Source organism: Eleutherodactylus coqui, chromosome 3 (genome assembly GCF_035609145.1).
Source record: "Eleutherodactylus coqui strain aEleCoq1 chromosome 3, aEleCoq1.hap1, whole genome shotgun sequence".
Classification (NCBI taxonomy): Eukaryota; Metazoa; Chordata; class Amphibia; order Anura; family Eleutherodactylidae; genus Eleutherodactylus; species Eleutherodactylus coqui.
Genome location: NC_089839.1, coordinates 233,420,731 through 233,437,344, shown reverse-complemented (window position 1 = coordinate 233,437,344; position 16,614 = coordinate 233,420,731). Strand labels below are relative to the sequence as shown.

The 16,614-nt window shown below is 41.7% G+C and overlaps 1 protein-coding gene across 2 annotated transcripts in view; it reads right to left on the bottom strand.

The window, feature by feature from the left end:
- Positions 1 to 16,614, bottom strand: part of IVNS1ABP (influenza virus NS1A binding protein) — a 39,096-nt gene that overhangs the window by 12,611 nt on the left and 9,871 nt on the right. The window contains exons 2-8 of one of the 2 annotated variants that reach the window (XM_066597106.1): positions 13,168 to 13,287; positions 12,212 to 12,340; positions 11,734 to 11,903; positions 10,874 to 10,949; positions 8,692 to 8,865; positions 7,948 to 8,073; positions 2,692 to 2,796 (exon numbers count right to left, since the gene is read on the bottom strand). In XM_066597106.1, coding sequence (XP_066453203.1) covers positions 2,692 to 2,796; positions 7,948 to 8,073; positions 8,692 to 8,865; positions 10,874 to 10,949; positions 11,734 to 11,903; positions 12,212 to 12,334 — 774 coding nt within the window. In that variant the 5' untranslated portion in view covers positions 12,335 to 12,340; positions 13,168 to 13,287. The remainder of the gene's footprint in view (positions 1 to 2,691; positions 2,797 to 7,947; positions 8,074 to 8,691; positions 8,866 to 10,873; positions 10,950 to 11,733; positions 11,904 to 12,211; positions 12,341 to 13,167; positions 13,288 to 16,614) is intronic. The other variant, XM_066597108.1, reaches the window with a different exon arrangement.

Here is a 16,614-nt window from a genome sequence, read left to right as displayed (position 1 = left end):
TGTCCACGGGCGTGATCTCACCGGCGGTAAATCGCTGTCGAATTACGCCGTCTGAAGCTTTCCATAGCGTTGCTATGGAAAGCGCCGGTCCCCTGTCCACAAGCGGAGAATCATAGCGATTCTCCGCGGTCAGCCTGTCAGATAGGCTGACAGCGGAGATCCATCTGCCGGTTCCTGCTCCCGGGATACCGCAACGCCCGTGGACAGGGGGCCTCAAGTACATTTTTAACCCCCAAGTGGCATAACTAATTTCAGCCTTAATTCGTAAATGGTTCTTGTGTGTTCCAGTGGTCATAATTTTATTTTCCGTTAATGTAGCTGTGCGAGACCCTGCATTTTGCAGGACGAGTTCTAGTTTTTAAAAGACCAATTTCGGGCACATATAATGTATTGAATAACTTATTCTATTTTTGCTGGGGGCACCGAAAAATAAAAATAAAGTTAACTTCACACTTGTGATTTTTATGGCGTTCGTAGTGTGGTATAAATATTGTTACCTTTATTCTATGAATCATTACGATTATGAAACCACCATATTTCAAGAATTTAATTTCTTTTTTTCCCCTTCACATTCCAGGACCAGAGCATTTTTATTCTTTAGTTGACAGAGCTGCCTCTGGCCTGTCTTTTGTGGGACAACTTTTAGTTTTCATTGATACCATTCTGAGGTACATACGATTTTTTAAAATTTTTTATGGGGAAGTGAGCTGATCAGGCTATTTTGTATTGGATTTTCTTTTATGATGGAATTTCCTATGCTTGATAAACAATGTTATATTCTACAGTAGGGGTAGTTATAGATGTGGCGATACCTAATGGGAGCAGGGTTTTTTCTTTGAATACTTAAAGCCTTGTGAGAACAAATATGCTCTCTGACTGACTGGGGGGGGGGGGGGCAGGAGTGGCAAGACAAAAAAAAAAAAATATATAGATCTCTCTCCTCTACAAACTCACTAAAAAAGGACAACTGTAGAGTCAGTTTCCCTGACTCCACTTTAAACAGCTGTAACTCCAGTTCTGTAATAGCTATGAACATGCTTAGCTTTAAAGTGACACCAAAAACATGTTGGTAGCCCAGTTAGTACAGCCATTGTTAGTCCTAAACTGTAATGTCCTTTTCTTGCAGAAAGAACATAATTTGGCCAAAATTGCTGGGGGAGGAGGGGTTTACAAAGTGCGCCCAACTTTTCAGAATAAGCTTCTGCATGCATACTTGTAGACTATATCGCCATTTCTGACCATTATACAACTTGTATTCTGTATTTTTCTACACTTTCCCCCTCTGATTTTCAGTCCTCTAAGGCCAAGTGGAGGAGCTTGTTGGGCTGTTTTCTAGAGACTATAGAGAACTGAAGATTCTACTCTCTAAACTCACTGTAAATGTCTAACAGACAAAATCATGTTGAAGCATAGTATACAGCAAGAGTGAGCAGTGGAGAAGTGATTTCTGTAGCTAAAAACACAGTAAAAAAGTGACTACTTGCTTGCAGGCATTATCTGTGTCACTTCTTGATGCAGAAATGCAATTTTCCATGTCAGACTTCTACGCAGATTTTGCCCATCGACAGGGCTAAATCCAAAGGCAGAACAGTGGCCGGAATTGTGCCATCAGAACAGGCCCATAGTGTCCATTTGAGATCTTTGAATAGTTCAGTCTTAGTAACTTACTTTGGAGTGTAATACTATGCTCATATTTGGACATAATAGGACACAAGTGTCCTAGTGGCATAAGAGCTAGGCCTTTATAATTTAGCATCACTGTGCAACGAAGATGGCAAATGCTCAGCGTTCTTCCAGTAAGCTGGTGGACTCTCCCTCCCTCCACACAATATGGATGTGAGGTCCATGTGTTTTTTTGGATAAGCAGTTTCCAGGGAAAGGGACTTGGCATCTTGGCCTGATGAAGTGACCTCCGTGTTCGCTAAATCTCACCCCCTTGGGACTTCTACCTGTGGGGTGATGCCAAGTCTATGGTTTAAGCAGTGAAAATCCGGAGTGCGGCACACGCAACAATGGGTCTTGGATGCCTGTGCAAACATTTCTACTGAAGTGTTGCAAATAGAGCATCATGAAGATGAGAAGGATAGTTTTGACGATTTGAAACAAAAAGGAGCACATTGAGCATATCCTGACATGGATTTGTCGTTGTACACCGTGTCACAGAAAAATTGTGAGCAGCAGGAATAAAAAGGTAAACAAATGCAAATAAACATATCACCAGCCCTGATGGACTGGTGGTGGGGGTCGCTCCTTATAAGGGCCTTTATCCCCTCTTACCTTCGGATAGTGGGTGCAATACCCCCCTCCCCCTCTTTCACATGAAATAGCCTTGCATCTGTGGGTACATTACAAGTTCCCGAGCGCAATATTGGGTTGCGTTTCGCAGCCAGATATCTCGCTCACCCGTGTGAAATTAGCCCAAGAAGTTCAAGGTTAAGTTTTTGATAAATCATCTTTTTAGCAGTGGCTGTGCGGTCACATTAGTACCATCTACATGCTGACTGACCTCTGTGCTCCAAAAACAGGACTGGACAGAGATGAATATATATGTGAGGCTATTCAGATTACAGGAAAAGCTAAATCGCACTCATAATTTTTTTTTTTTTTTACATGGAAGCAAAACAGCAATTTAGTGATAGATGCTCTATAACTAGGAGGGATGTTAAAAATGTAGGGGTGAGAGAACTGTACCTGAACCAACTGTATACCATCTTCATCTGCAAATATGTCATTATGGCCACCAAGAACATTCCCATCAAGCAGCTTGTGATCAGCTGAGTAATACAATGTTTGCACCTGTAAAACAATAAGAGATATACCCATATGGATACCATTCCTATAATATTTGTATACTGCAGAAATTCCACTTCCTGCCATCTTCACTGTCTTTAGCTTCCAATTTGGGAGGGGGAGGGAGGAGAAAACTTTGGCGGCACAAGTTCTCCCAAAGCCTCAGGTCAGCTTCACTTCTATCTCTTCATTGTCCAAAACCCAATGAAAGGAATATGGAAGGAACATTGATAGAAAAGGATATTCTAGTACAAAATAATATGATGGGTATAAAAAGTTAAAAAAAAAATAACATAAAAAGCATCAACATAGCAACTAAACAATTCAGTTTTCTGAAGGGAAAAAGGAAAAAAAAAAAAAAAATCTTACTAGAGTGAAAATACAAACTTGTATGAAAGAGCACTGATGCATGAATTACATCTCGTGATCAGGAGTGGATACAATCTTTACATGTTGTGGTACAATTTTACAACAACTTTAACAGAATGGAAGTTCTACTTAGTGACAGTTTTAGCATGCAGGAACATAGCGGCAGGACGGGATTAATACAATCACTTCAGGCGGTGGAAAGAGACCTGGCCAAACACACAAAGGCTGGCTCACACTTTTTTCTATGACACATACCCTTGTTACTAATGGCTCTATCTCAGGCTTTGCACTAGAGCAATAATCTTGGCCTTCTTTATAAGCCTAAAAAAATCTGCGCAAGATAGGTCTCCCCTCCCTTCAGAAAACTGCAAGGGGTGTGCTCACAAGCTGGGGGAAGCCAAGCTCCTCCTTTTTCTTGTATACCGATAGAGTGGGTCCACATGGACTTCCATTAATGTTATCACTTGTCTCCTTGTCAGAGGGCCTACCTGCTCTGTAACTTTTCTTCCTTCAATGAAGCTGTTCATTTAACCCCTTGAGTGGCACGCCCGGAAATTTTCCAGGACGAGCTCCACTGCTCATAGCGACATAGCCCGGATGATTTCCGGGCTATGTATCACTATGGGAGCTGCAGTGCACAATGCCACAAGCTGTGACAGTGTGCTCTGCCTGCACAGACCCACAGAGAACAAAGCAAGGGCTTTGAAAAACCAGAAGATATTGCCGATATGCCGGCAATCTCCTGCTTTGTTTACAGGTTGCCATATAGAGACCATCGGCTTGTCAGAAGCAAGCCGACTGTCTCTGTGGCAGGGAGCGCTTGGTGCTTGGCTGTGAGAGGACAGCTAGGTACCAGCTCTTACAGCAGAGATCAGAGAAAACCTCCGATCTCTGCTGTGTTAACCCTTTACATGCGGCAGTCTATGTGACTGCAGCATGTAAAGGGCTGTCACTGCAGCATGTAAAGGGCTGTCACCATCGGACCCCCGGAATGTGATCAGGGGGTCCTGATGGGTCCCTGTGGAAGTCCCCTAAAGGGACAACAAAAAAAAAAAATTTTTTTAAAAAGTTAAAAAATTGTTTACAAAAATTATAAAAAACACTTGTCTCCCTTTACTTTGTAAAAAAATCAAAAATACAAATCACACATGTGGTATCCGTGCGTCGTAATGACCCAGAGAAGGAAGTTAATACATTATTTAACCCCTTAATGACACAGCCCCTTTTTTTCTTTTTTCCCCATTTCTTTTTTTCCTCCCCCCTGTTTAAAAAAAAAAAAAATCACAACTTGTCCCGCAAAAAACAAGCCCTCACATGGTCATGTCAATGGAAAAATGAAAAAGTTATGGCTCTTGAGACGCAACTGCAAAATTAGTTGAAATTCAATGATTAGACCATTTTAAAAAACCTGCCCTGGTGGGCACGACAGGGTGGTAGGAAACCCGCCACTCAAGGGGTTAATCTACACATCTTCCGGTATAAAAGGTATACTTTTTATACTCTCTCTCCCCCACCCCCATCTCTGTCCATTCCTAATCTTCAGCGGCAAATATGCCGAGAGCTTTTCTAGAAATGCCAGTTACATGCTACAGTAACAGTGATATTGATCATCACTAAAGGGGAATATCCCGACAGTATAGAGATTTTTGTCAATCAGAATAGACAATTTTCATCCACTGACTATTGCCATAAACAATAGCTTTCAACTAGTTGGAAAAAGAAAAAAAGGGAAAAAAAAAAATATCAGTATTTGCCCACTTTTAGCTGGGCATAGTACAGTTCTTTTTATGCTTGTACTAAAGCTACAACATCTGAACCACTCACGGTTAAAGGGTTTGTCTCGCAGCAGCAAGTGGGGGTATACACTTCTGTACGGCCATATTAATGCACTTTGTAATATACATCGTGCATTAATTATGAGCCATACAGAAGTTATTCACTTACCTGCTCCATTGCTGGCGTCCCTGTCTCCATGGCTCCGTCTAAATTCTGATGTCTTCTGGCGTTTTTAGACGCGCTTGCGCAGTCCATGCTTCTGCCTGGTGAATGGGGCCGCTCGTGCCGGAGAGCTGGTCACCGCGTCGTTATTGTAGCTCCGCCCCATCACGTGTGCCGATTCCAGCCAGACCGCACAGAGCCCATGGCGCACCATGGGAGAAGACCCGCGGTGCACCATGGGAGAAAACTGCAGCGCATCCCTGGGAAAGGACCGGCGGCCATCTTAGGGAGAAGATTTTTAAAACTTCCTATTTCGTCGGATCGGTGAGTAGCAAGCGGTTTAAAAACCGCTTTAAATTGCTATTTTATGCCAGGGGGAATGGGCTAATGTAAAATTTTGATGTTTGCCGCGAGACAACCCCTTTAATCAGGAGTTAGTGCTCAATTTTTAAGAGGTTTTCCCGAGACACACAAATAAAAAAAAAAAAAAAAAAAAAAAAGATAATGCAGTTAAAATTAAAAATTAAAAAACCTACTGCATAGAACTTGGAAGAGGCAGCAGACAGTCATGCACCATTCATTGTACACGTGACTGCTCAGTCCCTCACAGGCTTAAGTAGCGATCCTAAAACCGTTGATGTCTGAGTGGCTAAACGGTCATGTGACTGCCAGCCGCCTCTTCTGGATTCCGTGCAGCAGGCAACGGCACTATAGCACTGCATGGGGAGCTGCTGGCAGAAGAGCGTATTCAATTTTTTTTTCATTTTAAGCCTGTTTAACTTTAAAGGGGTTGTCTCGCGGCAGCAAGTGGGGTCATACACTTCTGTATGGCCATATTAATGCACTTTGTAATATACATCGTGCATTAAATATGAGCCATACAGAAGTTATTCACTTACCTGCTCCGTTGCTAGCGTCCCCGTCGCCATGGATCTGTCTAATTCTGATGTCTTCTGGCTTTTTTAGACGCGCTTGCGCTGTACGGTCTTCTGCCTGGTGAATGGGGCCGCTCGTGCCGGAGAGCTGGTCACCGCGTCGTCATCGTAGCTCCACCCCGTCACGTGTGCCGATTCCAGCCAATCAGGAGGCTGGAATCGGCAATGGAACGCACAGAGCCCATGGTGCACCATGGGAGAAGATCCGCGGTGCACCATGGGAGAAAACCGCAGTGCATCCCTGGGAAAGGACTGGCGTCCATCTTTGGGAGAAGATTTTTTTAAAGTCCTTATTTCATTGGATCGGTGAGTAGCAAGCGGTTTAAAAAACGCTTTAATTTGCTATTTTATGCCGGGGGGGGGGGGGGGGGGGGGTGACAGGGGGAATGGGGTAAGGTAAAATTTTGAGGTTTGCCGCGAGACAACCCCTTTAAGTCCTGGAAAACCCGATTCGGCATTTATACGAGTACAATAGAGGAGCACAGGCTCTTTTAAAGAGTACCTGCACTTTCACCTTTGGAGCACTTCTGCTCTGTCAGAAGTGTTTGGCTCCTAGCAGCTGAAGACCGGTCCATATACCGCTATATGGTTCAGTCTTCAGCTGTCGAACTGAGCCAAAAACGGACAGTAAGGCAGAACACCACTCCGAAAATTAAAGTGCAAATAATGTATCTTGTTAGCAGTCCGTTAAAGGAAAAAAAAAAAAAAAAAAACGCAACTAGAAAACCCCTTTAAGACTTCTAAGACACAGCCGCCCTTTCCACCTGTTCATTGATGGGATGGCTTGCTTTCCAGAAAGTTGTCCACTATAGATACTCTTCTACCATAGGGCCCAGTGCAGCTTTTTAATAAATATTTTTTGGTAGGGTCTACCAGGATGATTCTCACATTTGTTGTTTCCGCATTTAGAGTAAAAAATAAAGCCAACAATCTGTACGGACTGCCTTTCCTTCCAGGAATGTGAAATACTGGACATTTGCCCAGATTTCCCTTAATTCTCCAAAACCTAGAAGTGCCGCAATCACTTCTGAGAGCCATAAAGCATCACTCCTACTTCTGTTTTGAAACATTTGACAACATTCTATGCAAAATAATTGAGGCCATTCATGTAGGCTTCCAGAAACCGGAGTACTAAAGAAAAATCAGCCAAGCGACAAGCTCACTTTTAACCGTCCCTAACCTGTGAGATCACTTTTGTGTAGCATTGCCTTTAAACAGTATGATGCAATGTTAAATCTATTCTGAGGAAGCTGAATCAGAAACACTAGTGGAGGACTGTTTCTAAACTGCGCTCTTGCATAATGCTACTAAACATACAAGTATTGCAACGCAACGCAACGTTCCTTCAATGCTTCGGTATGATTAGAAACTTCCGACTATACAGTTTAGATATTTAAATCTGTTGATTGTGGTACAATGCACACTGATCCTGTAAAAGGAGTAAACACTGTTAAATCATCATCATCATGGTTCTCTGCCCACAGTGGATTTTCTTAGAAGGGCTAGGGCAGACTGGTGCTTCATTACGATTCTATTAACCTTGATGTATCTTCATTGTTCTTCAGTCTTGGGTATCCTACTTTTGTTAAATAACCTATGGAAAGATAATCAATGGGGAGGAAAATCTGTTAGTAGGTTTCATCATAAGGAGGTCAAGTTCAAGTAAACCTGTAAGAAAACATTAGAAGACTACAGTGATTTAAGACAAACAAAATTCTCAGCACTTACACAAACTGTAAAAGAAAATAAAAATTGTGAAAAATAATTCTTCTCACCTTTAAACCTACCAGTTCTCTACTGAAAACAGAAAGTCTCTTTATTTTGGGCTCTGATCATCATAAAAGGACAATTTCAATTAGTTTTAAAAATTTCTGCTACCAGGCTAGGCAACTCAAAGCACTTGTGCAAGACTAACCTCGTCCATCAAGGATTCCAAACTTTCTCCGTGTTCCCATATGCTGCGCTGGACCCAGTTGATTACCTTTGTGTACAACTTGCCATTGCTCGGAAGGGAAACGTTTTCCTCAATCATTATTTCCAGCTAAGAAAAACAAAAATTATATTGTGTATAAAATAAGAGTTTGCCATTGGTTTAGGACTTCACCATTCACTTGCTTCGCCGACAACAACATTTAAGAAAGGAGTCTATCATAAAAGATTCCCTTTAATGTTCCATTGAAATCAAATCCACTTTTGCCTTGCATGGTCAATAGTATGCTACACATTAGAGAGGTTTTCCCATCTTGTAGAGTGATGGCATATCACTAGGATGGATGATGGGTGGGGGTATGGTCCATTTATTTGAATGTGGCCATACTGCAGGTGTCTGCACAGAAGCGTACTTTTGATAGTGCTATGGCCTCTAGATATACAAACTGGATTACAGAAGTGAGCCAACACAATAATGAAGTGTCTGGGATTGGTAGCTCAGGAACAGCTCCTGTTTAATTCAATGCAACAATCCGGATCATAAGCCCTATCTGCTTCCAGTGCTGTCCGCACCGACAGTGGGCTCAGTGATCAGTGGGGATTCTGAGCAGGGGCCGATCAACTATTGATAACTTCTCTTTAGGACAGATCATCACTGGTAAAGTCCCAGAAAAATAACTGGGAATGCTAAGGAGCATAAGCTCAGCAATTCACAAACCTGCAAGCTTACCTTAAGACGAGGAAGTTTAAGGAAATCATCTTGTTCAGATATTTCAAGAAGATGCTCCTGAATATAACCGTCAATTTTACTCAGCAATCGCCAGTCCCCCATGGCATTCACAAAATTACGGTAAGAGATACAGCTCTGGACATCCATTTTAGACAATAAGTAATCTCCACAAACCTTTAGGAAAAATAAATATAAATCTATCATTAGGCTTAACTTTGCCAACCACAAATGAATATAGTTTAAGAATTCCTAGAAAAGGTGAAGAATTCAGTATGGTAATTTTTCATACAGTTTGAGCCAAATACAGAAATGGCTCCAAGCAAGATGGAGAATTAGAAGTTCTTAAGGGTCCCATATTTCTTGAATCCACTTCCAGGTTTTGTCAAAAAAAAACAAACAAAAAAAACACTGTACCAGAAATTGCAAGAGAATGAGTCACTCTGCATTTGTGTTTACAATGTAATATGAAATAGTACAATATTTTAGAAGTTTAGACTTTTCTGAACACAATATCAATAATGTTTGGTCTGCTCATTACCTAGATTTGTTTTTTTTTTTTTTAATTGGAACATGGGATTTTGAGTTTATGAGAAGTAAACCGCTTTCCTACATTTTTGTTTAGTGCCCATAAGTGAGATGGCTTGCGATAATATAATATATAGTATAATATGCTGCAATACATCAGTAGTGCAGTATCTAATCATTTCCAATTATGCATATGAAGGCCTGCCTTGACTTAATAGGCATCCATGCGTGGCACTCTTCACTAGACTCTGGGTTGCCATGCTCGTGAATTGTAGATGGGCGGGTGGAGCAAAACCTATACGGTCTTAGTAAGAATTTACATACGTGATATCAAGAATAGAATGAAGGTAGAAGTGGTAGAGGTGCCGGATGACGCACCACCTAGGTGGGCGTGGATGAGCAGAAGAATGGGACTGGCGGTAATGACGCAACACTCCAAACAGGTTTCTGGGGTAACCCCTTTTTCAGTTCAGCTGGTAAAATATGTTTCACATCCGTCTCGTATTAAAACCAGCATCTCTTAGTAATTCGCCCTTCCTACAGTATCCATACTGCTTTTTTTCTTTATAAATCCTATTTTAACCCCTTAGTGAGCAAGTCCGTTTGTGCCTTAATGACCAGGCCAAATTTTAGAAATCTGACATGTCACTTCAACATAGAATAACTCCATAGAAGTTTTGCATATCCCAGTGACTGACATTTTTTCGCCACATATTGTACTTCATTTAGGTGGTGAAAATAGTCCGATAGAATTAATGTATGTTTATTAAAAGCGCCAAAATTGAAGAAAAAATTAGTCATTTTTTCATATTTTCGATTGTAATATAGCAAATATACTGCACAAATTTTTGATAAGATATGCATTTCCATTTGTTACTTTATTTTGGACGCACATTTGAAAAGGTTTTTCATTTATTTTTTTTAACCATTTAGGAGACGTACAAATTTAACATTGATTATCAACATTTTGAGGAGCACTGTGTTTTCCAACCCAAAGCCAAGATTGCAAAGGCTCATAGGTGTCCGAATGGTACCCCCACAAATGACCCCATTTTAAAAACGATACCCTTTAATATATTCACTGAGGGGGGATCAGGAGTATTTTCAACCCACATTTTTTTTCAGGAGTTTATGCAATTTAGAGGGAAAAAAATTTTTTACGCTTTTGCAAAAGGCAGGGTTTTCTTCTGTAGTGCACAATGAAATGAGAATTTGCACCCCAAAATGGATACCCATTTGTCCTGTGTTCAGAAACATACCCATTGAGGCCCTAATCTTCTGTCCGTATGCACTACGGGGCCCAAACCGAAAGGAACAGCTGGTGTCTTTCAGAACAAAGATTTTACTTGAAGGTGTTTTAGTCCCCATAGCACACTTGTAGAGCCCTTGAGCAGCCAACACAATATAGAAGCCCCGCAAATGACCCCATTTTGAAAACTAGACCCCCATAAATTTATCTAGGGGTGTACTGCATATTTTGACCCCACAGTTTTTGGATAATCTCAGATTGTAGAGACACACCCTTAACTGTTAACACCAAATTGTCGATTTAGTCATAAAATTCACACATTCAAAATGTGAAGGCAGGAGAAAGAAGAGGATACAGATGATATTTTGCTACTTCAGAAACTGAACCGTCTGGTCTGTGTGACATTACCTGTTTCACACGGTCAATCTTAAGTTTTTTGGCAGCAGAGTAAACATCTTTTACCAGTTCGGTTTCAGCTTTAAGTCTGAAAAAAAAAAAAAAAAAAGATACAGAAGTTAATCATAAAAATTAAGATTTTAAATATTAACCATTCTGTTAAAGTACATAGACATTTTTTCACTACGGCCAACTGTCAAGAGACCGGTCTATTCATTTACAAGAAAAATATGATGGCAGCTATTTATTTTTCCACTTTACAGGCACAGTTAGACGCACATACAGAAAAAAAAAAAAAGGCGCTCCACGGATGAGCTAAATGCACGTGACCGAAGGAACGAGCATATGCTCCCTTTCCTGGAGCAGCTGTGCTTGTAGAAGCGGAGCTGATCAAGGAAGGTCCCCTCAGCACTGAGCACTGACAGCACTGTCAGTGTTCAGTGATGGGGTGACTCCCCACGGGGGTTTAAAGAATCCCCTGCCGCAATGCTATCCCATTGAATTCAATGGTGCCGGCACTACAGCCGACTCCACTGAGAGCAGCGAGATGCTGGCAACCCCCGCAGTGATTGTCAGGGAAGGGCTTGAAATACAAGACTTTCCCTGAAAATAAGCCCAAGGTGAAAAAAAAAAATAATAAAAAAAAAATAATACAACACCTAGCGGCGCTGTCCGCTGCATCTCATCTCTGTGAAGTCAGCACTGTACTAAAGCATTTTCTTCTGGCAGGGAATTTAAAAATCCCCGCCAGTAGAAAACTCTCTGATTGGCTGAGCGCTGTGACTAATCAGAGGCAGTGTTCAGCTGTCATTCAATAGCTGAGCGCTGCCTTCATCATTAAACTCTAGTTGCATATTTACCATCATACTTACTGTGAAGTATAAGCATAATTTAATAAGACCTCCACTGCATCCGGGTTCAAATCATCAAATTTAACATGAGACATTCCAAGAGTCTCATTGTCATTATTAAAGATTTCAAATAAGAAGGGACTGCAGCAGGCAAGAACCGCCCTGTGCGCCAGCATTTCATGCCCACAAACCTGGAAATGGTGGAAAATTACAACAAATCATTATCAGAAGCAGTGCACATTAGGAGAGCCAAACTAGCAAGTACAGGAAATCAGTGACTAAGAATTAGATAATATAAAGGCTGGAAAAGCACTACAGAAGGGCACAGGTGGGTGTGCACTTCAACATAAAAGGCTCTTTTCATATATTTCCAGGCCCTTCTTTATGAGGCTTAAAAGGTGATGACAGGTTCACTTTAAATATATGGCTGACCTGCACATTTTATTAGAGCCACAATATATTACTACTGATCCTTGTAATATTGTATATAGAAGAATACCTGGAGCTTCACATCGCAGAACTGGCCGCTCTTACGTAAGGCATTTAATTTGGCTACGGATGATTCTATAAATTGTTCATCCTCAAAACTGAGATAACCGTTTGGGACCATTTTTCTTTCCATATGGGGCTGCAAAATAGGTTTACCTTTTGGTTAGTTTGAACATAAAAGAAATGCAACAAGTGTAAAAATTAAAGCGCAGTCACTGGTTAAATAGAAAAAAAAGAAAGAAAAAAATAGGTCGAAAATAAGCCCTGATCTTGAAAGGCCTTTGAAGTGGCTCATGCTGCATGCATTGCTGAATCTGCAGAATTCTGGAGAACACAGGGCACCAGTCTACTTTGGGGGACAGATGGGAGACATATGTGAGCATTGATTACGGATTTCAAAGAGAACTTAGCCTGCAATACCAAGCAGAACCACCGCAGTAAGAACGGTGCTGTTTGGTTCCTGCAAGAATCAACTCAATGCCAAAGTGGAGTTGCTGGGTTGGGTCTGATCTGCCATTATGGTCATTCATATATCATAACTGGTCAACCCCCTTAAAAACTATTTGAACAATATGACATATTGCCTTTTAGAGCTACAGCTGCAATATTAGGAATCTGGAGGAGAGGTCACTCATTCTCCTTTATACGAGCATGCATGGAAGACTACCAATTAGTGCCTGTAAGAAACAGTCCTCAGGCAGACCAGAGTGGCAAAGGAACTAACGGGACAAGAAGTCTTGTCTTACAAGTCTAAATATAGTGAAACCTCTTTGATAAGACAACTCAAAATTTCTTGAAAAGGGGTCTTCCAGGCGGGTCGTCTTCTCTCACTACATGGTGGAACTGCAAATCTACCACAGGAAATCTAGTCTGGATAAGGGGGTGAGGAGTTTCACTGAGTTTATCTTAATCTATAAAAAGCTACAAAACATTGTAGGAAAGTTACAAAAAATAAATAAAACATACCTTTACTATACAGCTGGAAATTACTTGACAAACTAAATTAACTGGGACACATCAAATTAGAGCGATCCCCTTGAGGTTATCCAGTTCCAAATGTCCTAAGTGTCATTGAATAGTTCAAACCTGGGAGAAGAAAAAAAACTTACATCACTGGACTTGTTAAACACAGAAACTTTATAAACCCAATCCCCTTCTGTGATGTCCATGGGCAGACGTGCAGGGGTGGCTGTGAAGCGGACTCGGGAGTAGCAGGTGCTGGCTGTTCGTAAGAGCTGTCACTCACTGCAGGCATGAGTGGAGCCATCACCGATCATGTCAGTCCTGGGGTGGGGGCCTCCCTCTGACTCACCATTGGCTCCTCATGATAAGATTGCCATGGCAGCCCTGGGTCTAGTGAAGGCGCCAAGGAAGGGCTGCCATAAATGTAACTATATTAAAGCCTGCCTTTAGTAGAGTTTATTATGTGAGCTCTGAAAAAGATGCAGTATTAAAGGCCCATTTAGACGCAACAATCATCGCTCAAAATTCGTTAAGTGTCGCAATTGAGCGATAATCGTTACGTGTAAATGGGCCCCCATCGTGCACTTTTTATTAGTCATTCGTTCATCATTGTCATTCAGTCCGCTTAAGTGAACTATCAAACGATGGATTTTACAATTTGGTTTAAATTAAAATCGTTTAATGATCTTTACCTCTTTTACCTTCACTGATGCACATGCCATTCAAACAATCTATCCTTCAATTACGGTTTATTGTCCATTTTCCAACGATTGTTACATTTAAATGCTTGTCTTTAAAAGCAAAACCGTCGCTCCCTTTCGACACTAAACAAATTTTGAGTGATGATCGTTGCGTCTAAAATGGACCTTCACTCGTATTGTAGATCTGACCAAACAATTGCAAAGTCAAGTGCCCTAGGAGGGGAGGGAGAGAGGGAATTCAAAACTTATGATTTAAAAGTTAAAGTAAACTGGGAAACAGCCGGGGGTTCTAATACCGAGACAGGAACACCCCTTTAAACCCTGCCCGCTCTAGGGCGCCATTTTACATCCTGGGAGCGGGGTACTTCCCGCAACAGGGCGTAAACTTACATCCTGGGGAAAGCGCGAGATCATAAGTGATCTTGCGCTATTCCGGCAGCGGCAGCCGGCTGTCAGTCATAGCCAGCCTCCCGCTGCAACAGCGGAAGAGCATCAGAGATGCGCCCCCTGCTGTTAACCCCTTCCCATGATCTTCATAGATCGCGACATGGGAAGGGTTCACAGAGGGAGCGCGCTCCCTCTGTGAAGTTGCCGGGCTCTCGCGATACAATCACAGACAGCCTAGCTGGTTGCCATGGCAACAAGACGCCAGATACCGGTGTCCTGTATTGCCATAGCCTGTGATCGCTGTATAAGCAATCATCAGTGCAGTGTTGCAAGTCCCCCAGGGGCACACATTGTGTAAAGAAAAAAAAATAAGATAGTAAAATGAACAAAAAAGAAAAATGTAAAAAAAAAAAAACAAAAAAAAAACCTTTGTGCTTTTTCTTATATTAGTATAAAAAAAATTTAAAACCCCACATATTTGTTATTGTCACATCCATAACAACGCATACAATAAGTTGCATATGCTTTTCACTGCTTTTCGCTTAATCAAAAAAGTGTTAAAAAATAAAAACCGCAAAAAAAACTGAGGCTAAATGCTAATTTTTGGCGTTTTGCCTTCCTAAAACCGCAATAAAAGTGATCAAAAAAGCTGTGTACACTCCAAAATGGTACCAAAAAAACCTACAGCTCGTCTCGCTAAACATAAGCCCTCATAGAGCTCCGTACACAGAATAAAAAAGTCACAGGACTTTGAATGCAGTGATTTAGAATTTAAAAAAGTATAAAAATAATAATAATCTAGGGCAGAATTGATGCGTTTTCTCTCCCTGCGATCATAAAAAATTAAAGTTTTATAATATAGTCTATGCACACAAAAAATAGCACCGATAAAAACTACAGTTCGCCACGCAAAAAACAAGCCCTTGTACAGCCGCGTCGACAGAAAAGTAAAAAGTTATGAATTTTGAGAAATGGAGATTAAAAAAAAAAAAAAAAAAGGGCCAAAAATCGTTGCGTCCTTAAGCCCAAAATAGGACATGTCCTTAACGGGTTAATATAGATTAAAATGGGTTGTTATTTTCAGACACCATAATTACAGGATTACACAGGCAACCGGTTCTGCAACATGGCTGACTGGCAGCGTCACTATAATATTCCCTCGGCGGCGGCATGATGCTCCACCCGGGACAGAATGCCCTTCAGAGGTGGGCAACAAAATAAGGGCCAAAAGTTGAAGGTATTTTAACAGTGCCACCAGTTACAAAGCCACGCTCCAGTGAAGGGTTCACTAGTACAGAAGTAGAACGATTAAGGAAAAAAAAATCTTTACAAATATGCAGCCAGGAATTCCTCATTTAAGGAGGAGAGGTTTCACCATCGGCACCTTTCTAGAACAAGTCAACAGCTTCGGAAAACCCTAGTGATAGCAGGGTGGAGCGGGGTCTTTGGACAGAGGTTGTCCAGATGGTACCAGCCCTTTAACAGAGGCATTCCTCTATCCATAACCTACATGATACAGCTGGAGAAGAGTCCTCCTCCCATGACTCCACATGCAAAACATGTCTCATCGACTGAGAGGTGACAGGAGCGGCAGGCAGCAATCAGCCAGGGATCTGCAGCTGATTTCAAATCAAAGTCCACATGAATGGTGCAGATTCTGGCTGTTTTTTTGCAGAAAAGCTGTGGATTTTGCCGCAGAATTATCCGCTACATGTGAATGTCCTCTTAAGTAATTTTCATTGTCACATTACAAGAGCCATAACTTAACATAGTTAAGTTAATGGGGACTTATTTTCTTCTTTTTTGGGGGGGGGGGGAGCAGTACATTTTAATGTTACCACTTTGGGGTACAAATAATGTTTTTGGATTGTTTGTAAAATGTTCAGCATTCTGTACAAATAACTATCTGGATCAGCACAATTAGGGCTCATGTCCACGGGCAAAATAAGAATTGAAATCCGCAGCGGATTTTAACTCTTCTCCTGCCCGCGGATCCGCACCCCATAAGGATGCATTGACCACCCGCGGGGTAGATAAATACCCGCAGATCATCAATAAAAGTGATTTTAAAAAAAATGGAGCATGAAAAAATCTGGACCATGCTCCATTTTCGTGCGGGTCTCCCGCGGGCTTCTATTGAAGCCTATGGAAGCCGTCCGGATCCGCGGGACACAAAAATCAGATTTTACTCACACGCTCCGGTTCTTCTCTTCGCCGCGGCGCCATCTTCTCTCAGTCGCGGCCGGATCATTTTGCTTCGGTCCGGCGCATGCGCGGGGCACGTCACCGACGTCATCATGCACATCCGCCGAGCCGAAGAAAGAAGATCCGGCCGCGACGAGAGAAGATGACGCCGCAGCGA